The sequence below is a fragment of the Phocoena phocoena genome, chromosome 1 (assembly GCF_963924675.1).
Source record: "Phocoena phocoena chromosome 1, mPhoPho1.1, whole genome shotgun sequence".
Classification (NCBI taxonomy): Eukaryota; Metazoa; Chordata; class Mammalia; order Artiodactyla; family Phocoenidae; genus Phocoena; species Phocoena phocoena.
In genome coordinates this window covers 4643697-4664875 of record NC_089219.1, presented here as the reverse complement: position 1 = coordinate 4664875, position 21179 = coordinate 4643697, and the positions used below count along the sequence as shown (strand labels likewise).

The following is a 21179-nucleotide window of genomic DNA, read 5'->3' as shown; positions in this document are numbered from 1 at the left end:
CTTGCTCCCCCCTTGGGAGAGGAGGGCCACTTCTGGGTGTGAGTGGAGGGGCAGGGGTCCTTCCAGGAGAGTGTGAGAGTGGCCTCCCTGCAGGCCCTGCTGTCCCAGAGCATCGAGAATCGGGCAGACGATGGCTGCAGTGGGGTCCCACCCTCCATGGCCAGTGCTGGACACCCAGCGAGCCAGCTCCCCAGATGCAGGGGGTCTGCCTGACCAGCTCCTCGGCCCTGCTGGGGTCTCGCACCAAAACACCCCTCGTGGGTGGGCCTCCTGGAGGTGAGCTCAGACCTGGGGGCACAGGGCAGTGGGAATGGACTGGCGTGTGGCCTTGAAGCGGGCCCGGAGAGACCTGCTGAGTTTCTGTCTCCAGTGGACCTGGGCCAACGCAGGTGCTGGGGGTCCCTGTCCACACACCCGCCAGTTGGTATAGCCCCACCTGGCTTGGGGGCCTCCGGGCCCTTCGTCCCAGGCCAGTTCAGCAGAGGACGAAAGTGCAAGGTCACAGCTCCTCACTGGGAGGCCCTGGGACTTTGTCGCTGAAGCCCAGCCAGGCGGACAGCTGCAGGCGCCCTTGCCCTTGGGCCTGTGCGTGGGGGATACTGTTGCTTCTCAAGGAAGCCCGGGGTGGGGCAGCCTCAGCAGGTGGTCACAAGTTTCAAACACAGTTGGCCCTTCCTTAGAAGGGGGGCAGGCAGCTAGAAACAGGGTCCGGTTGGTTTGATCTTTAACCTCTCCCCGTCCTATTGCCGAAGCTTTCTGCAGGGTGGGAGGGTGGCAGAAGCAGCTCCTGGGAACCCCCGTAGCTGGTGTCACGTCCCTGGTTTTCTCTGAGGAGTGTGAACGGTGGATTGGTGGTCTTGTCCTCTCATGGTTTCCAAAGTAGCCTTTGCTTGAATTTGTCCTCCTTCCTTTCCAGAGGGGAGGGCGGTTACGTTTTCCTCGTTAGGTAAATGTTCAACAGTGTGTTCTTAACAAGAAAAAAAGGTTTTCTCACCATCGCTTCACAAGTGGCACTTAAAGCCCTTTTGTTGGCCAGAAGCTTTGGGGCTGTCGGGCGGGACCCTGCCTTCCCTCCTGCGTCCCTCGTCCCCTCGAGGAGCCCTGGTGGGGGGCCACCGCTGTCAGGTCAGCCGTCTTGCTCTGGAACCCCTGCTGGAGCGGCCACGGCTCACAGCCAGCCCTTCCATTCGCCTTGTGCTGTGGCTCAGCTGGCCGCTCCGAGCCCCCGGTGTGGCAGGCACAGTGGGAAGGCAGGGGATGTGGGGTTGGTACTTCCTGCCTCAGGCCTTAGCCAGGGTGGATGCTCGGTCCTCTGCTCCCTTGGGGACCCTCCCCCAGGTCACCCATCCTGGTCTGAGTGTCCTCCCTTGGTGAGTTGGGGTTCACCTGCCCCTCCCCCCAGGGTGGTCGCAGCCCTAGTTGCTCCCTCTCCACAGCCCTCACTTCACTTCCCAGGGGTTACTGAGACCTTTTTTCTAGCCCAGGTGCGCCTGCCTGGCGAGCGGAGCCCACCCAGAGGCGCCAGGCTCCATGGGGTGGCCGACTCGGGTTCCCTGCAGCCAGATGCTGTCCAGGCGTGATGGCTTGTCTCCTGTCTGTGGTAGGGGGACGACGAGGCAGGGCTGCACGGGACTGATGGAGCCCCGATTATATGCTGGTCACCAAGCTCGGTGTCAGACTGTGCCCTGCCCAGTGGCTGTGACAGGCCACGCAGAGAGATGTGGTGATAACTTCTGTGGCAGGTCATGGGCAGGGGTGGGGGGAGCTCCATCTCACAGGAGACTCCCTCCTGGTGCCTTTCCTGGGGCTGGCTCTGTAAAGGGCCTTGGCAGCCCCAGAAGGCAGGGCAGGCAGTGGGGGGCAGGCTTTTGCTGGGACCGGGGGGCTGCAGACGCTCATGTTCTCATAGAAACCAGCCTCTGTCACCCGCCGTGGCACTTCTGGTCAGCACTGAGGGCCGGTGCCTGGGCCCGGGCCTTTGTCTGGTCTTTCCTGCATTTTTGGTACTTCACTGTGTGACCGACCACCCCACTCTCTGGCGGCTGCTCAGATGATGGTTTGGCAGGGCAGGGGGCCAGTGATGTTCACTCTAGAACTACCCAGGTCCCCACGCCCCAGACCCGGTCTTTGGGTTAAAAGAGCAAAGACGGGAAGGGGACGCAGCAGCCTGGGCAACAGCAGGCTCCTTCTGGGGGTCCGGGATTGGGGATGACCCTTGAGAAGCGTCTCCTCCCTTCTCTGCCCTGCCTGCTCCTGTAGGCACGGGTTCCCGTCACGCACACAGGTCTGTGCACTGACGGCCTGGGCCAGCCTGGGAGGGACTGTCTCTACACGTCAGACGTACACAACTTTTTCAGCCTATGAGACAAGTTATGAAAGTTCAGTGACTTGGATTTAATGCTGACCTACTGCTATAAAGTATTCTATATTTATATGACCTCAGAGACTCTTCTGGACTAGGACAGTCTCCCTCCAGCGTCCGACATCCAGTGCCAGCCCTAGAGCGTGGGGCAGATTTGTGTATTTATTTGTCCGTTCGGTAGGCTTACATGTCCAGGATCCTCTTTAAGGTTTTAGGATGCCTTCAGTACACTAACTTTTTGAAATAAAAATATTTCCTATATATTTGGTGTCATTGCCTCTATCCTGCTGCTGCCGGGTCTTGGAATCTTTGGGCTGAGGCCAAGCGCGTGGGGCAAGGGAGGCAAAGTAGCATTGAGGAGCGTACTTGATGTCCCTTAACTAATGGGGGAAAGGGGCGGAGTTCGGAGCGTCCAGGGCTCACGCTAAATGGCTTTGGGGGCAAACCCTTTGAGGCCCTTTCTTGTCTCAGTCATTACAAGGCATGAGGTAGTGGAAAGAGGAGGCCGGAGGTGGGAGAAACGTGGGTGGCTGAGGCCATGGCTCACCTGCCCAAAAGCTGCTTCAACCTCCTGACTCCACCCCTGGGCACTGTGCCCAATACCTTGCTTCCCCCCACCCCACCTCCTGAAGGTGTGGTGCTAAAAGGTGATGAGATCCCCGTCTCTTGGACCTGGCAGGAGGGGCTGAACCCTTAAAATAGAGCAGCGTCCCTCCCGGAAGAGGTCGGGAAGTGCAGAACATTCCTCACATCTGCGAGCCCACAGAACCCGAGGAAGCGGCCAGTGCCGGGAAGTGGGCATCGGGAGGCCACGGTTTACCTCGGTCGCCTTTCCAGATCTGAGGTGGCTCATGACCTGGCTGGCAGTTACCACACTAGGATACTTAACTGTCTTTACGTCTGAGCTCCCTAGTGGGCAAGGAGTGAAAGGAAAGATGGTTGGAGGGCTTCTGGGTCTAAAGTGGAGTATTCCTCCTCAAACCCTGGGAGGTATTTAGCATAGCGTGGGGCCGGTGCCTCTGGAATCCTCCAGCGATGAGGTGTTAAGTGATGGCTGATGCGAGCTCTTGGGGTCACAACCGTCACCACCCGATTCTGCGCTCACCCCGTGCCAAGCGCTGAGCAGAAGCAGAAGCACTTACTGTCTGGGGCGGGCGGGGGCCAGCCGTAAACGTGTGCAGATTCTTTTAGCACGCCTCCCCTTGAACCTAAGGAATGACGTTTTGGTGACTGCCTGGACCAACACAACGCGGCAGGGGTGGCACTGTTGACCTCCAGGGCCAGGTCACAGAAAGGCCTTGCAGCTTCGGCCTGCTGCGACGTTCCTCCCGGCACCCAGCCACCATGCTGTGAGGGAGCCCAGGCAGCCCATGGGGAGGCACCCCGGCCCACGGCCAGTACCAACTTGCCAGGCACACAAGTGAGCCATCTTGAGAGCAGATCTGCCCCCCGGCCCCGAGGGCAACTCTGGGGTCGTCTGTTACCCGGCAGTGGACTGGAACAGCAGGCTTTCTCATTTACTCCTCAAGCGCTGTTACTAATTCCATTAAAAAGTAAGCAAGTGAAGCATTTAGTTGCTTGCCCCGGGTCACAGCTCTAAAACAGAGCTGGGAAGGAATCTGGATGCAGGCAGCGGCCTCCCGAGCCCACACGCTATTCTTCCCAAGGCTGCAGAACCTGGGTACCACCAGGGCCTCCTGCTGTTCTAGGCCTGGCCCTGCCTGTGTGCCAAGCCAGCCTCCTGGACAAGCAAACCAAGCTTCTCCCCCAGGGAAAGGTCCTGTCCATGGTCATGCCTCCAGCCAGGGTCCAGAGCACGCTTAGCCACAAGCCTGACTGTCCTCAGGCTCCCAGATCCACTCGGCTGCAGAGTAATGGGGCCCCTGTCTTGGGCCAGCCACCATTGCCAGGGCCCTGGCCACTGGTCCCGGTTCTAAAAGCCAGATGGAGAAAGATGAGAGCGCTCTTGGCCAGAGGCTTGTCCCCCAAAGCTACCTGCCCAAGTTTCATTTGGCTGCGGTCTCCCGACAATGTGGGGAAGCTGCTGGCCGAGCTCTGGGGTGCACGGAGGGTCAGGCAGGACACCGTTTCTTCTGGACGACACGGTGGGAAAGCGGCACCTCCCTGGAGCCCAGGTTCCCGGGGAACAGGCCGCTGGATGGGCCAGAACAATCGAGTCCAAAGCCATGTGGTTTATTGGGGGATGGGGCCAAGGGGGCTGGGGGCCGGGGGGTGCCGGCGAGGCGGGGAGGACTACGTGTCACAGTCCTCGGGGATGGCGGCCGTGATGATGAGCGAGGGCTCCATGACGCCCGGGCCCGGGAAGGTCTCCTCCGCACACAGTCTCTGGCCAGGGAGCTGGGAGGCCAGGCCACCCTGGGCCAGCGACTCCACGATGACCTCAGCCGAGCCCACCTCCAGCTCAGTGGGCGGCTGGAGCGCCACCACCACCATCTTCTCGTCCTCGATGACCAGGTTCCGGAGCTTGCGCTGCCGGGGGTTGTAGTTCTCCACCCGGTCGTGGATCTCCATGTGCCTCCGCAGGTGGGCCTAGCGGGACAGGCGCTCAGGCTGGGCACAGAGGCGTCTGGGGGAGGGGCTCAGGGGCCGGGGGGCGGGGGCAGGAGGAGGCTGGCCCCAGGCCTACCTGCCGGGTGAACTTGTAGCCGCATTCGGTGCACTCGAACTTCCTGACCCCCTTGTGCCTCCTCACATGCACGCGCAGCTGCTCCACGGCTGCAGGAGGGAAGGGCCCAGAGTCGGGGCGGGAGAGGAGACACAGCCCGCGGCGGTCGTTCTGGGCCCTGCCAGGCTCTCCGGCGCCACCCTGAGGCCACTACTGCCCAGGGCCCTGGGGAGCCTCCGCCCCTGCCTGCGGGCCAGAGCTTCCACAGCGGAGGAGCCTGTGACAGCCCCTCTGGCCCTCTCTCCCCAACCCGGGGCTCGCCCGGGGCAGGGCCAAGGCACCTTTGAAGGTCTTCCCGCAGATCTGGCAGAAGTGGGGCCGGCCCTCCTGGTGGCGGCTGGCCACGTGCCTCAGCAGGGGCCCCTTCTCCGTGAAGCGCTGCTCGCAGAACTCACAGCTGAAGGGCCTCTCGCCGGTGTGGGTGCGGTTGTGCTTGTCGAGGCTGGCTGCGGGGACAAGGTGAGGGCTCAGCCACCGGGCCTTAGCCCCAGGACAGGGAGGGGACGGCCTGCCTCACCTTGGGTGCGGAAGGTCTTGCCGCAGAGGTGGCACTGGAAGGGCTTCTCGCCTGTGTGAGTGCGCAGGTGCATGTTGAGATTGGCCTTCTGGGTGAAAGCGTGGCTGCAGAACTCACAGACGTATGGCCTCTCGTTCCTGTCCAGGTGGGGACACGGGCAGAGGCGTCACCGAGGGAAGCGGCCCCCTTGGCGCCACTGCAGCTGGGAACACGGGCCGGCCCGAGCCACAGAAACAGGCAAGGCTGAAGCCGGCCGGCCTGAGCCTTGGGAACGGGCCGGGCTGCTGCGAGCTGCCTGGTGGAGAAAGGGCTTGGGCAAGGCTGGGAGAGGAGCACGAGCCCCATCCCAGGAGCCACGGGAAACTGCGAAGCTGCCCGGGGCGGGGGTAGGGGCGCCTGGTCTTGCCTGGAATCCCCTCCCCCCAGCCTCCATGGCCCAGCAGGCTTGCTCATCCCGCAGGCGTCACCCAGAAAGGCTGCAGGCGCCAGACTCAGGGTGGGGGGCCCTCTGGGGAGCGGCCCGCGGGCCTGGAGGCAGCAGCGGGGCCGGGCCCTGGGGAAGGCGGCCCACGCCACCTGTGCTTGGCCTTGATGTGCATCTGCAGGCCGTTCCGGCTCGACGCCCGGTGGCCGCACTCCTCACACACAAAGAGCTTCTCCCCACGGTGCTTGAAAGCCTCGTGCAGCTGCAGTTCCGTCCGGGACAAGAAGCACTTGGCACAGGTAGGACACTAAGGGACAGGGTGAGCAGGGTGAGGGTCAGGAGGGAGGGCCGCCCGGGAGCTCCACGGAACCCCCTGGACCTCTCGTGGCGGAAACCGCACTGCCCGCCCACTCTGGACGCGGCCCGGCGTTGGAGCGCCCGGCCCCAGTCCTCAGGGCCCTCAGGATGGCCTGGCACTTACCGCGTGGGGCTTGGGCGCTCCGTGCAGCTTGATCATGTGGCTCTGCAGGTCCTTCTTCTGCATGAACTGCTGCGAGCAGGAGGCGCACTGGAAGACAGGCCGCGGTCGCCTGAGGCCCCCAGGTTGCCAGGGCGGGAACCCCAAGGCAGGGCACAGCCCGAGATGCTCCCGACCGGGCGTGAAGGCCACACTGGGGAGGGCCTCTGGTGCTACGCCCATGCCGAGGCTGAGGCTGCCCTCCGCAGAAAGAAACAGCAGCCCCGCCCAAAGATGCGGGAGCACCGGACACGGGACACGGGGACACGGGAAGGGAGGGCAGGGCTCCTCGACGGCTGGTGAGGGGGAGGCCCCCCAACACCATCCCAGGTAAAGGGCTAGGCGGGAGGCCCCCAGCCCTGGGGACAAGCCGAACCTGACCTTGTAAGGCATCTCCCCCGTGTGAGACACCATGTGCAGCCGCAGCTCCATCCTCCGGCGGAATGTCTCCTGGCACACGGAGCACGTGAAGACCTGGCAGTGTGAGGGGCAAGCGGGACCGGCGTCAGTGGGGGCCTCTGCCTCGACGACAGCCTCCGCCAGGGCTTCCACTCGCTGCTGGGAAGAGTCTGCCCGGGGTGGAGGGGGGGCGGGGGGGCGCTAGGGTGGGAGAGGGCAACACGTAACCTGCTTGCCCTGACGCTGACCCTCGCTGAACGCTGCAAGCCCACCACGCCAGGCTGGGGGCCAGGCCAGGGACGGGGCCGCAGCCTGCAGGCAACAGGCCTCTAGGAAGAGGTGGGGGTGGGGTTTAGCCGCCGAGTCACACGGGCCAGCCAGGGGCGTGGGGGGAGGTGGCCAGGTGGCCTTTCTCAGCAGCCACCCCCCACCGAACTACCCCTTCTCCAAAGCCCAGGGACCCAGGCAGGCAAACCCAAAATGCCTCCTACAAAGTCCCTCCTGGGCTTGTGCCGCCCGCCCTTGGGACCTGTGTCGCTGCCACCTGTGCCAGGAAGTGGACCCGATGATATCCAAGGACCCTGCAGCACTTGAGTTTACAGTCCCGTCTAGGCCAGTCTCCTGGGGGCCCCTCCCAGGTGGCAGAGAGACAGAGGCCAGCATGCCCTGCCCGCCAGGACCCGGGCCGGCCCCCAAGTACCTGTTCCGAGCGGTTCATGCAGTTCCGGGCTTCGTGCTCCAGGAGGTTCTCCTTCCGAAAGTAACATTTCCCGCATTTGGGACACTCGAAGGGTTTCTCCCCAGTGTGTTTCCTGCTGGGAGAAGCCACGGGGGTGTCGGGGCTGAGCGGACCTGCCGCCCTCCCTCACCCAGGCCCCCTCCAGCACCTCTGCTGACAGTGCTGTGCTCCGCGGCAGAGGAAGACTGGACTTGGGCCGACGCCTGAGGCTCTCCACGAGGCTCGGCCAGACACAGCTGGTGAAGCTGCAGGGCTGAGCCCAGAAACCCTCCTCCCTCCTGGAGACTCTGCAAGGGAGGGCACGGCACAGCTCCATGCTGGAGGGGCCGTCCCAGAGCCACAGGCAGATGGGGAGGCCCAGCCGCCAGCATCTCTCCGAAGACAGAAATGATCCCGGGGCCCTGACTCCCTGGAGAAACCACGTAGTCTGCCTGGAGCTTCCATGGGCTCAGCCTTCAAGACCACAGCCAGAATCTGACCACCTCACCTGGCCTCCATGCTACCATCTAGTGCGGCCACGCCATCCCTGGGCCGCTGCCTGGGCCTCCTACCCATCCCGTGCTCCACGCCTACCTCCCGTGGGGTTTCCACTTCAGGAGCCAGACGGGCCCTCAAGTACAACCAGATCGCACCGCCTCTTTGCTCACAACCCTCTAACGTTTGGCATCTCACCCTGAGAAAGGCCTGGGGGCCTGTGAGGGCACTGCTGGCCTGCCCCTTACCTTGCTGGCCCCCTCCCACCCCAGAGCCTCTGCTCTGGCCCCTCTCTGGCCCAGAGCGCTCTCCCCAGCCATCCGTTAGGCAAACTTCTTCACTTCGAGTCTGCTGGATTATCTCCTTTCCTGAACTCCCCAGCCCCCTGGCACTGCTGTCCTTTTCTTTTTTCCCATGGCCTTCATCGCACTGCAGTCTCTTATCTGGTAGTTCAGGGTCTCATCGCCCTGCTGGAAGGCAAGCTCCACAAGGCCTCTTTGTTCTGCCCACTAAGGTATCCGGTGCGCCCAGCCACCAGGCAGACAGCTCACTGAATGAGCTAAATGAACCCTGACTTCAGAGCCCGGGAGTGGTGTGGAGAGAGCTCCGACAACCTGCCAGAGGCCATACACTCCTCTCATCCTCTGCTGCGATACTGACTGTCCTTGTCCCCCGCCCCATAGACCTCAGGAGGCCATCACCCCTTCCCAGTTCTCAGGGCCGGTCTAGCAGCCTGCAGCCCAAGGTAAGGATGGGGTCGGTGCCTGTACCCAAGTCTTACACTGGGAGAGCGTCCAGGCAGACACAGATCACCCCAGGGTGACTTCCCCAAATGCTCCACTGGCAGCAGCTGCCCCCAGAGCAGGGACAGCAAATGGGCTTCAGCCCCAGTGCCAACTCCATTCGGTCGCTAGTGGCTTCTGAGAGTGTCATACTGAGAAAACATGTATGGCCCAGCCTGGCTTGGCAAGAAATCGCACCAAGTGATGTTTTGGGCTAAGGGGGGGCAAGACTAGAAAGCGTGTCACCTAGTTGCCGTCCCTGCAGGCCCCGCAGAGAGCAAGGCCCCTGGAGCAGCGCCTTCCAAGAGGACGCTCTGGGATGATGGAAATGTTCTATGTCCGTCCTGTCGATTCGGCAGCTGGGACCACGTGTGGCTACTGAGCCCTTGAAATGCAGCTAGTGTGACTGAGGAAATGAACTTACTTAATTACTTTGTTTTAAATTAAAATAGCTTCGTGTGGCACCTGATTACCTTATGGGACACGGCAGTTTTAGACGAATGGTCTCTCACGCTCTGCTCACACCTCAGAGCTAACCTGTCCCCAGAAATGTGGGTGGCACCAACCCTAAAGATCGACATCTTGGCCCAAAGCCCACACTGCCAGGCTTTAGAAACACCGACAGTCAGGCCACAGCCACAGCACGGGGCCACAGGCTTCTCTCACCCCCTTGAGAAAAGCCAGCTGGAGGTCAATGTTCACAGCATGTGGAACCTGTTACTAAGGCGTCCACAGACCCACTCCAAGCAGAGGGCTCGCAGGAGGGCGAGGAAGAAGGAAGCCAACCAAGGTCAGGTGCTCACTCCCCGAAGGCCAGAGAACGCCAATGCCAGGCGCTCTGTGGGTCTGAGGTGGAGCCCCTGGCCCCTACGCGGCCCAGAAGTGGGGATGCGGGCCCCCTCCCCCAACACGGGAACAGCAGATGGGAAAAGAAAATAGAAAAACAGAACGTTTACCTGTTGTGAACTTTTAGATAATATTTGCTGAGGAACTTTTTATGACATGTGGGGCATTCAACCGGCACCGCTGTACCTTTTCTGTTCTCAGCAGGCTCGGCTGCCCGGGAACCTGCACTCAGGGCTGGCTCGGCAGCACAGGGCTTTCTGATTACGTTTGATTTCCTCCTGGTCGGCACAGTCTCAGTCTCAGAAACATAATCGCCATCCCCATCATCCTCAACTTGAACCACCACTTCCCACTAGAGCAGAAGAGGCAGCAGGAGGGAGCGAGGTCACCAAATTAATCAGCAGGGGTGCTGGGGACGGATCTACGGGGCAGCCAGCTCCATTCAGTTCCATCCCAAGTCCCAACCCAGGCACCTCCCCAGACAAGTCCCTTCACCAGTGACTGTTCCCTTCAGGGTCCCAGGGCAGGCAGCATCCGAATCTCGGGTTTGGAGAGCAGGAGCTCTATTTGTGGGTAACTTGGAAGTCTGCCTGGATTTCACTACCCTGGGAGACACCTGATGCCGCCCGCTCGACCCCAAGAAGCTGGCAGCCACGAACACGACTTGCAGAAAGGTCGGCCTGAGGATGCAGGATGGAGCTGGCTTCCTACATTTGGAGGAAATCTGTTCTAAACCCACAAAACAGATTCTACCTTAGGGTCCAGATTATCCCGGAAAAGCGTCAGTCTCTCCTCCCCACTCCTGCCTCCCCTGCTCCAGCATCCTGGGCACAGTACCTCGTTACTCCCGCCCTGCAGCTGGACACCTTCAGCCTCAAAGGGCCTTGGGGGCACTCTGCAATCCTCAGGCTCCTTGTTCTCAGGGGGACTAAGCTTCAGAGCCTGCTTGAGTTTCCCACGGAGGAAGGAGGGGTTCTCACTCTGAGGAGGGAGACCGAGCTGGGGCCTCTGGAGGCTGGGACTACCGCTGAGCTCCTGATCCCTTGGGGTTTGACCCAGCGTCCTCGAAACTTCCTCTTCCTCCAAGCTTGCTGGCTCCTTGAGGTGGCTGTTCACATCCCGAGGGGCGGGTTTCCCCAGCCCGCTCTGGCCACTTGGTGCCTCTCCCACTGAGGCTTTGGGCTTGAAGCTCTGGCACAGCTCTACAGCCTCTGGCACCCGCAACTCCCTGGCTGCCAGGAGCACCTGATCCCGGTTCCCCGAGGTGAGGGCGAGGTGGCCAGTGTAGAAAAAGTCCAGCAGGAGGCCAAAGATCTCCGCGAAGCCGGCAGGGAGGACGACACTGCCCCCTGAGCCATCCCCATAGAGGCTCTGGAAGAAGTGGCTGCAGCAGGCGAGGACACTCCAGTGCGCCTTGAACACCAGACCCCCCACGTCCAGGGTGGCGTCGCAGTACTGGCCCCGCTCCCGCTGCTTGTTGAGCTCCTGCAGAACCCTTACACTGTGCTGGACGAAGGAGCCGTCCATGGTCCGTCTGAAAGGGAGAAAGCAACAGTGATCCCCTGCCCAGTCCAACCGAGGAGTAGTAAGAGAAAGCCCCTGGATCTGAGAAGAGGGTAAGGGGAGGCAGACTCTATTCGTCACATTTATTACAACCAGGGCTTAGTTCAAGGTTAGAAGGTGCAAGCTGACACAGGAACGGACTGAAAGCCTCCCTGGGGGCCGGGGCCAAGTAAGCAGCACATATCGGGGGTGGCCAGAGAGTGTGGTGGCGGAGGCGCAGGCGGACTAGGTGGGGACAGAGTCGGGAAGGGTGCTGGTGGGAGGAAATCAAAAGTTTGAGAAAAGAGGCGGGGGACCAGCGCGAACTCATCAGCCTGGCACAGCGAGAGGGCCCGACGCAGGGGAGGGTGGCGGCGGCAGACAGGTGAACGGGGCCCACGCCGCGCCCACACGTCCGGAACGGCCGGGCGGAAGGCGGCCGCGGTCACACTCCGTCAACAGCCACCGCGGCCCACAGCGCTCCTCCCTCGACCCGTTCCTCCCGACCTCCTCACCCGGGCCGGTCCTCCCTAAGCCAACCCCTCCGGCTCCAAGCCAGGTCGCCCTAACAGCCCAACTGACCAACTGCCCCGGCGTTAAGCGCCGGGCCGACCGTACAGAGACAACGACGCCGCCGCCGCCGCGCCGCCGCCGCCGCCGGACGTGACGTCAGAGCGCGCCGGTCGGGGCTGGATGCCTCGGAGGCGCTAGCCTTTACCTCCGGCCCCTGGAGGCGGTACCACGTAGATAACAGCCAATGGGGTGCAGGGAAAGGCGGGGCCAGCTCCGTCCCCTCGGCGCTGGGCCCGCCTCCTGGGGTTGCCTAGCAACGCCAAGCTGCAGGTTGAGTCTACTCCCCGCTCGGAGTCCCCAGGTTCCGGCTGCGGTTAGCCCGGCCGCGCAGCGCCCTCAGGCTTGAAGAGACAGCGCCCTACCCTCGCCCTAGAAAGGAAGCACAGCCAAGACGCACCTTTCACCTCTTTATTGGCAGCCAGCGCAGCCCGGACTGAGCTCTCCCGTGGGCTTACACTTCCCAAGCCAAGGCTGAGGAGCCCAGAGGCCTCCCAGACACCCCAGGTCCTGGGTGCCCCATTCCACCTTCAACCCTGAGAGCAGTAGAGACTTCCAGTCCACCCTGCCCCGGCTTGACCCTGCCGGATCCACTGGTCAGGTGCAGCCACAGCACCTGGTGTAGTCCTGGGTGGAGGCCTGGAAGTGCTCGGTGCTGTTGAGATCTGGGCAAGCACAGGATCACATAGCACTTGGGGAGGAAATAACCGCTGAAGCCGCCACTCAGGCTGCTCGGCTTGGCCAGCACGCTGACCGTGGTAGACACTGGCCATGGTGAAGAAGGCGATCCAGGACATGAAGTTGAGGAGCAGGCTGAAGGTGACACATTTGACCTCGCTGTAGTTCTCTGGCAGGTCCTTGCCCAGGAAGCTGCAGGCAAAGGCGCTGACCTAGAGGAGCCCATTGTAGGCGAAAGCCAGCATGAAGCCCGGTGGGTTAGCCTCTATGCAGTCAAGCACCGCCAGCTGAGGGAAGGGCTGGTATTCCCTAGGGGGCAGTGGGGTCCACACCGCAAGCCACGTTAGACAGATAAGCAGGTGGGTTGTTGAGCTGATCACCACCAACGGGCCAGCACTGTGGTTTTGGACCCACGCACGGAAGAAGGTGGGTACCTTGGCAGAAAACTTGAAGATGAGCACAAGTTGGAAGGAGTGGATCGTCAGGACAGGAAGATGGCAAAACCAAGGGCAGAGGCCTTCGCGCAGCAGGCATGTGGGCAGAGTGGGCTCCCCAAAGAAACCATAGTGGCCGCAGCTGCCCCCCGCCAGGGAGCCCAGCATGAGGAAGCACAGCCGGCCTCCAGCCGACCTCACCACAAGCGTGTCTAGGTACCAGGCAAACAGGCCAGCAGTCCCAGCCGCCAGCAGCAGCAGCAGCGTACTAGCTGCCAGGAGCACCCAAGAGATAGGCTCATGCCAAGTCAGAAACACTACGGTGCATGGGAAGCAGGTCTGGCTTCTCTCAGGTGCCCACTCTTCTTTCCCACAAGGTTGGCAGCTGTAGGGGTCTGGAAGGGAAGGCAGAGAGGGTTCCTGAGAGCCGGGTGAGCATAGCAGGAATGGGGAAGGGAAGGGAGGCCGTGCAAGCCCGCAAGGTTCTGGGAGGGCTGTAGCACAGGAGCTGGGCTCCGCCAGGCACAGCTCTACCAGGGGGTAGCCCTGGGTGAGGGCCCCCAGGCCAAGTGTTTCCTCAACATGCCTGTGTTAATTACAGATTGTGGAGACACCTGGATCGGTTCTGTGTGGCTCATGATCCCGTGAAACCCAGAAGGGGTTTGCAAACCAAGAGCTCGTAGAGGGGGCCTTAACCCACATAACCTTGAGGCTATGATCCAATGCGAGCAGCCAGCCCCAAAGGAAGGGTCTTTTCGTCTCTCCTCAGCACTCCCACTAGCCAAATCCACCTGCCTGAGCTGCCGCTCTGTGGTTTCTCTGAGTTGACTCTCTCAGGAAAGAAGAGATACATTCTCACGCCCGCAGAGACAGTAAAAGGAAGGCACGTGGCCCCTGGACTCCAGCTCTGGGCTGGGCCCTTAGCTACCTCTGTTTGCTCTCTGGTCTTGACCTTGCATCACTGGGTAGAGTATGCTTTTTGTCCTGCTGCAGACATGCTAGTAGCTGCATTCAGGCCAAGCTCTTCAAGGTGTCAGCTGTCACTGGCATGGACAACAGAAGGGACTTCATACAGATAACATGGGAGGGCACAAAGGGAATGATAGCCACATCTGTTTGGATAAAGAGGTTGAACTTAGGGGGACTTCCCTGGTGGTCCAGTGGTTAAGAATCTGCCTTCCAATGCCGGAAACACGGGTTTGATCCCTGGTCAGGGAACTACAATCCCACATGCTGCGGGGCAACTAAGCTCACATGCTGCAACCACTGAGCCCACATGCCACAACTAGAGAGAAGCCCATGGGCCACAACGAAAGATCCAGCATGCCACAACTAAGACCCAATGCAGGCAAAAATGAAAGAAAAAGAAAGAAAGAAAGGAAGGAAGGAAGAAAGAAAGGAAGGAAGGAAGGAAGAAAGGAAGAAGGAAAGAAAGAAAAAGAAAGAAACTCAGCTACATATGAGGGCTTCAACTGCTTGTTTCTTTCTGCTTGATCAGAATTCAGTCTGATAGAAGGTGTCCCCCAACCTGTCCCTAACTGGCAGCAAAGTGACCAGGGCCCTGGTTCTGCCCATGTGTGGCCCAAGGGGGGTCCTTTCATCTGCTCTACAGACCCTAGGAGTGCTGGGTGTTTCGCCCACTCATCACTGGGTCACTCACCACTCTTGTTGAGGAAGGTCCCGGCCTCACAGAGCACACACTCGAAGCAGCAGTGGTGGAAGCCCATGATCACTCTCTGGTCCCCTTCAGAACAGTCGCTGGAACACACAGACTGAGGTACCTGCAAGAAGCCACAGGCTAGGGGCTTCCCTGGTGGCGCAGTGGTTGAGAGTCCGCCTGCCGATGCAGGGGATGCGGGTTCGTGCCCCGGTCCGGGAGGATCCCACATGCCCACATGGGATCCCTTATCCCACATGAGCAGCTGGGCCCGTGAGCCATGGCCGCTGAGCCTGTGCGTCCAGAGCCTGTGCTCCGCAATGGGAGAGGCCACAACAGTGAGAGGCCCATGTACCGCAAAAAAAAAAGAAGCCACAGGTGTTCTGCAACCATGCGGAGGGGCCCAGCTCAAGGGACACTCGTTCTTAGGATGGAAAACTGGATCTCTGGGCATCCGCCTTTGCAGATTACTCCCAGGGCAGAGCCCCTGGTTGTGTGAACCAGTGACGACCGGGCGTCTGTCTGTGAGCCTGTGGAGCTTCCCTGGCAGGGCTGGGGAGAGTCATAGTGGCCTGATACCTGGGATCCCCTCTCCTGCTCTGTGTCGACATTGTCCCTGTGCTCCAGGCTGCCTGTCAGGCAATCACCTGGTGAGTGACCATGTCCCCGTTACCCAGTTGTCCTTTCCATGCCACCGGCTTTTGATCGTATTTATGTCTAGCCAAACTGGAGACCAAAAGGAGGAGCCGACGACCCTGAAGGTCCAGTTGGGGCCACTCCAGTCCCAGGCAATTATAACTGCTGAGGGGGTCGCCATTGTCATTAAATGTCACAATGTCCTTGTGTAAAAGGAAATTCACCTTGAGTATCTGCTCCAGAAGCTGAAACAAACAGGGATAACGGCGCTGCCATAGCTGGCACAGGCTGCTCCTCCAGGACCCACTGGGACCCAGACGGCCCAGGAAGCAAGTGCGTGGGGCCTTGCTGAGCTTCCATCTGGGTGGTTTCAGCCCATCTGGAAGTTCTGGTCCTTTTCTCAGGCTCTCTCCCCTCCTAGGAGGCCCCTTCACCCTCCTATCCAGCCTCCTGAGAGGAAGTCTCTAACAAAAGAGCCCTTTGCAGAGGTTTCAAGCCCTGGATCTGAGGCATGGTGGGTGGGAGGGGCCACAGTTCAGAGAACAGAAGACGAACACGAGCCTCAGAGAAGGAATCAGCCTCCAGGCGGGGCCTTTGTCCCCGACCCCTTCCATTTAGGGTAGCTGAAGAGGAACCGCTCTGCTTGCCCCAGGAAAGCACCCTGATATAGGGTGCCAGCGGCAGGTTAAGTGCCTTACCTGCCAGGGGTAGACCCAGCCTCTAGAACAGACTCCAGAGGCACAGCCCAGGAGCTGGTGGAGGCTGTGAGCCACGGCATAGACAGCCTGGTAGATGTTGTAGGCGGAGCTCATGGAGAATGCTCCAAGTGTGAGCATCTTCTGTGCCTCGAAAGCCCAGCACTCTCTACAGAGCTGGTTGCTGCTGCACCAGGAGCCCCTGAGGCAAGGCCCAAGGGCTCCTTTGTCTGCCCAGACATAGGCCTCTTCAAACTCCTTCAGGCCAGGGACACGCCTCTGTGCTGATGCCCCAGATCCCAGGCACATTGCTGATGTGTCTGGAGATGGCCCAGTCTTCTGAGGCGATCCACACCTCGGCAGTCGGCTTGGCCAGCACCACGGACTCAAAGAACACCCTGGCCAGCTGCCTGCTGGAGCAAACACCCACGACCGCGGTCCTCGCTTGGGCCAGGCAGCGTATCACGCTCTGCATCCTCTCATGGCCCGGCTGGGTAGAGAAAGGCACAGTGTCCTTGAAGGCAACGCAGATGCCCTGCTGGGTGGCCTGGTCCTCCAGCGCCTGCACCCCTAGCTGCCCGTAGTCACCTTCGCTGCCCACCATGGAGATCCAGACCCACCCGAACCTCCGCGACGGCAGCGTCAAGATCTCCACCTGGCGCTCATCACTTGGGATGGTGCGCAGAAAAGAGGGGCAGAGCCGCTTCACGCTGAGCGTCACGCTGCTGGCATCAGAGCTGACCTGTGGGGTTCAGTTCAAGTTCTGTGGCATCAGCCTCGAATGAGGGCCCCCCCAGTGCCAGCCCTGTGCTGGGCGCGGGGACACGGGGAGGATGGAGACAAGGTCCTGGCCCAGGGTCTCAAGCAGAGCACCACTTGACACACGAGGCTAACAGGTTACATGTCAGGTAGGGAGCAGGTCCCCAGGGAGACTTCTGGGAGAAGAATGGGAATCTGTCCTGTGGACAAAGGGACCACAGCCGCATGCAGGGAGTGAAATGGTGTGTGTGTGTGTGTGTGTGTGTGTGTGTGTGTGTGTGTCCCTTCAGGGACTTCCACTTGGCTGGAGGTCAGATCCAGGAAGAAAGAGAGCCTGAGCAGGTGTGTCTGGTCAGGGTGGGAAGCCTTAGCCCCCTGCTGCGGGGCTGGGGCTTTATCCTAAGGCCTCAGGGTTTAGGCAGGGAAGTGACATCAGACTTGTGTTTTAGGAGTGTATCTCTGATCAGTGAGGAACGTGTTTAAAAAGGCTCAAGGCCAGGCGAATTCCCTGGCTATCCAGTGGTTAGAACTCCAAGCTTTCACTGCTAAGGGCGCAAGTTCAATCCCTGGTCAGGGAACTAACAACAACAACAAAAAGGCTCAAGGCCAGAGTCACAGAGAACCCCTAGGACCTGAAGGAATCATCTAGATGAGAGGGGAGGGCAGTCAGTTAAAGCTGCGGCAGTGGCCATAGAGAAGAAGGGACAGCTGGCAGCGGTGAGGGCCCCCTCCCCGACCGACCCCCGGCAGAGGCCGTGGAGATGAGCTAAATGTAGGGGCAGGGAAGGGAGTGAAGGTGGGACTGCAGGGTTTCTGGCTTCCCTAGAGACAGTCACTCTGCCACACGGGCCAGGCAGGGGATGCAGGAAGACAAGAGGCTTGTGTTACGTGGGGAGGGAAGTTCATCTGGGGGCCTAATGGGTCCATGAAGTGGAGACGCTGGGCGCTGGGCGAGCGTCTGGAAATCAGGTTGGTGCTCAGGGGTCAGAAGGGAGGTGGAGACAGGAATTTCAGCCCCGTCCTCGGCCTGCCTGGGAAGGGGAGGGGTCTGCCCTAGGGAGTCACCGCCTTCTCAGAGGAGATGGGGGCCGGTGGTGGGGGCAGAATTCTCTAAAGGAGACCAAGAAAGAAGTGCCCCAAGTGAAAGGGTCATAAATGCTGAGGGAAAGTGTCAAAATGGTCAAATGGAGGGACTTCCCTGGCCGTCCAGTGGTTAAGACTGCACGCTCTCAATGCAGGGGGCATGGGTTCGATCCCTGGCCGGGGAGCTAAGATCCCGCATGCTGAGTAGCATGGGGCCAAAAAAAAAAAAAGATCAAATGGATTAAAGGCCACCTACTGGGCCCTGCACCAGCCCACCTGAGCAAGACGGTGCTGGGTTCCACCTCCGGGCTGGCCACCTGAACCACGTCCAGTCCCTACCCAGGGGCACCTTCCAGCACCGGCTAGAAGGGCAGAGTGCAGGGCAGCGGAGGGAGGAGTCAAGGCAAAGAGGGAGAAGCAAACAGGAACAGAGGACTCTGCGGAGAAGCCTGCATGGAAGCGGGGCAGGGTTAGCCAGGTCTGAGAGGAGAAGCGCCTGGAGGGAAGAGGAGGACAGACAGACGGGCAAGCGTGTGGGTGGGGGAGGAGGCCCAGGGAGAGGTCGATGAGCAGAGTAGGGGAAGGAGGGGGCTGGCCCGCACAGGGACAGATGCCACACCTCTGAGCCTGAGTCTGGGGGGCTGGGAAACAAAGGGTGTTCAGTTCTGCACAAAGGTGATAGGACAGCAGGAGGAGAAAGAAGGGCAGAAGTTTCCGAGGAGAATGGATTTTCCAGTGAGCACTGAGGCAGGGAGACCTGGAAGCGGCGCTTGGACAGGAAGGAATGCCAGGCAGGTGACTAACGAGCAGTGACCGCCCAGGAGGTCCAGGAGTCCAGGCAGGCCTCAGGCACGGCAGCTCCTGCCCACCCACCCCAGCCCACACTGGACTTGGCAGGAGGGGAGGTGAGCGAACTGCCAGGGCGCCAGCTTATCAGGGGCATCAGGAAGGGGCTCAGCAGGGCTGCAGTGGTGGCAACATAGTTGCTGGTGTCGGGCCCAATCACTGCCACAATCGCGGGGGAGTAGTGGGCAGGGTCTCCTTGGCTCTCCACGTAGCGCGGCCCTGGCGGGCTCAGCGTAGCAAACACGTTGGCTGACTCCGAGCACCCGTCGTACGGCTTGTACCCCAGGGTGACGTTGGGCAGCAGGGCGGTGGAGTTGTTTATCTCCTCGATGCCAAACTGCATGGCCTGGAAGAGGTGGCAGCCGTGGCCATTGAAGGTGCTAGGCCTGTAGGGAAAGCCAGGCTGAGAGCTGAAAAGGGCAAAAGGCCCTGATGAGACCCTCTGGTCTCCTGGAACCCCAGGCTTAGGGGGTAGAAAAGAACCTCTGAGGTCATCTGTTCAGCCCCCTACAACCATGACCTCAGTGTGGACCCTGTGGCACACATGGTTCTGTTGACAGGCCTTCGGAGAGGTAGGGGGCAAATTGGAGAAATACACATACCATGCCCACCTCCCCCCAAATAAGCATGTTAGCACTGAAAGGCTCCCAAGTCCTGTAGGAGAGAAACCTGCTATATTAGGGTTCTCCAGAGAAACAGAACCAAGATGAGATACATACATATATACATAGAGAGAGAGAGAGGGAGAGGGAGACAGAGTGAGAGAGAGAGCAAAGAAGAGAGGTTTATTTTAAGGAATTAGCTCATGGGATTATGGGGGCTGGCTAGTCTGAGATTTGCAGGGCAGGCTAGAAATTCCCACGACACTTTATTTTGCAGTCGAGGCTGAGGCTGAAGGTGAAGTTCTTTCTTTTTCCGGGGACCTCCATCTTTTCTCTTAAGATCTTCAACTGTTTGGACGAGGCCCACCTACATGATGGAGGGCAATCTGCTTTACTCAGTCTATTGATTTAAACGTTAACCACATCTATGGGAATTCTCTGGTGGTCCAGTGGTTAAGACTTCACCTTCCAGTGCAGTGGGTGTGGGTTCGATCCCTGGCTGGGAGCTAATATGCCATAAGCCTCACGGCCAAAAAAACCAAAACGTAAAACAGAAGCAATATTGTAACAAATTCAGTAAAGACCTTAAAAATGGTCCATGTCACAAAATCCTAAAAATAGACAAATATTAACCACGTCTAAAAATACCTTCACAGCAACATCTAGACTGGTGTTTAACCAAACAACTGGGCACCAGGCCCTAGCCAAGTTGACACATGGAATTAACCACGGTCCATGCTTAACCTTGTTTAACTAGTACTTTTCACTGGGACACTCATGCCTGTGATGAGGGCCTGTGTTCCTCATGGCCTCTCTGGGAAACACCGACAAGGGCGCACTGGGGACACGATTCAGCCCTCCTTGGAGACTGTGCCAGCCTGTTCCATTTCCCAGCCTCTCTGCTTGTTGCTAGGCTCTCCCATCGTTCCTATCGCTTCTGTCCTTGAGTCACTGGAAGGAAATGCAGTACCTCCTGCTCGTGACAGCCCATCAGTTACCTGAAGCCAGTTTTCCTATGTCTCCTCCTCGAGTCTTTTCTTCCCAGGCTCCCATCTGTAGCTCTTTGGGCCAGTCCTCCTGCGCCAGGCTTTCCAGAACCTTCCTCCGGGGCCGGCTGTCAGGTGTGCTTCATGTTTCGGGCATCCTACTTTTGAGCTATGATACATCTTCAAGCTGCCCAAATCTAACACTTGGATGGATGGCAAGAAACTATCTTCTTTATAAGAAAAGCCGTTGTTTTTTCTACCTAGACTGTTGACTTCACGAAGACACCAACCTAATTTATCTTTGCTAAGCTCCTGAAGCATCTACTGCTATGTGTTCCCACATGGGGGGAAGCTTCCCCTGGAGGACTGTACTCACCATCTGGGAGACTAAGGAGTGTGAACTTGGGGAGGAACGGGGTGGGGGAGGAGACGGAGGAGGGGAGAGGCCATGCTTGCTTAATCCTTGCCATCTAGTTACATCACAAAGCCAGGAAACAACTGGCATGGAATTAAAAGACAAAGGACTCTAACAGCCAGGGCAAAAGGACATATTACAAAGTGGAAACTGTATTACAAGGTGCCAGGGAAGGGGCTAGCTAGCACTTGAAGGTGGCGCCTGCAGGTTGGGTAGGGACTGGAGGCAGCTCAGACGGTCACCCCAGAGGCAGAACTGGCAGGGTCTTGCTGAGGGGGGCTGGCAGAGGGCCCCGTAGGCATGGCCCCCCCTAGGTGACAGTTCTGCTGACCCCTCACTCACCTGTCACAGAAGGTCACTGTGGGTCTGCATCTCACGCCTAGATAGTCACCGTGGAGAGGAAACTGGTCCGCAAGCAGGTAATCCCCAGGGAGGCTGAAGTCAGAGGACGCGGTGCTGTGGCAGCTGAAAGCCCAGCAGCAGGAGAGGGAAAGCTGCAGGCAGATGAAGCTCGCCCCCCAGAGTAACAT

At 59.8% G+C, this 21179-nt stretch overlaps 2 protein-coding genes across 2 annotated transcripts; both read right to left on the bottom strand.

Moving 5' to 3' along the window:
- Positions 1–4537: 4537 nt before the first annotated feature.
- ZBTB48 (zinc finger and BTB domain containing 48) lies at positions 4538–11868 on the bottom strand. Its single transcript, XM_065884749.1, has 10 exons — positions 10584–11868; positions 9857–10098; positions 7606–7717; positions 6888–6980; positions 6471–6557; positions 6142–6296; positions 5566–5702; positions 5330–5494; positions 5010–5098; positions 4538–4912 (listed from the first exon to the last, which is right to left on the bottom strand). Exons 1-10 carry the CDS (start codon positions 11271–11273, stop codon positions 4616–4618), a joined length of 2067 nt encoding a protein of 688 aa, XP_065740821.1. The 5' UTR covers positions 11274–11868; the 3' UTR covers positions 4538–4615.
- Positions 11869–12455: 587 nt separating this feature from the next.
- Positions 12456–21179, bottom strand: TAS1R1 (taste 1 receptor member 1). Its single transcript, XM_065891495.1, is given in 10 exon segments — positions 12456–12527; positions 12529–12610; positions 12612–13365; positions 14631–14751; positions 15301–15418; positions 15420–15508; positions 15962–16253; positions 16255–16695; positions 18727–19032; positions 20992–21179. Coding segments are annotated over 10 exon segments (2463 nt in total).

Coding starts and splice junctions, on each gene's coding strand:
- ZBTB48 (XM_065884749.1), bottom strand. CDS start 11,273: ATGGACGGCTCCTTCGTCCAGCACAGTGTAAGGGTTCTGCAGGAGCTC. Junction 10,099..10,583: donor TGCAGGGCGGGAGTAACGAG/GTACTGTGCCCA, acceptor CTTCTGCTCTAG/TGGGAAGTGGTGGTTCAAGT. Junction 7,718..9,856: donor TATCTAAAAGTTCACAACAG/GTAAACGTTCTG, acceptor TTCTCCCAGCAG/GAAACACACTGGGGAGAAAC.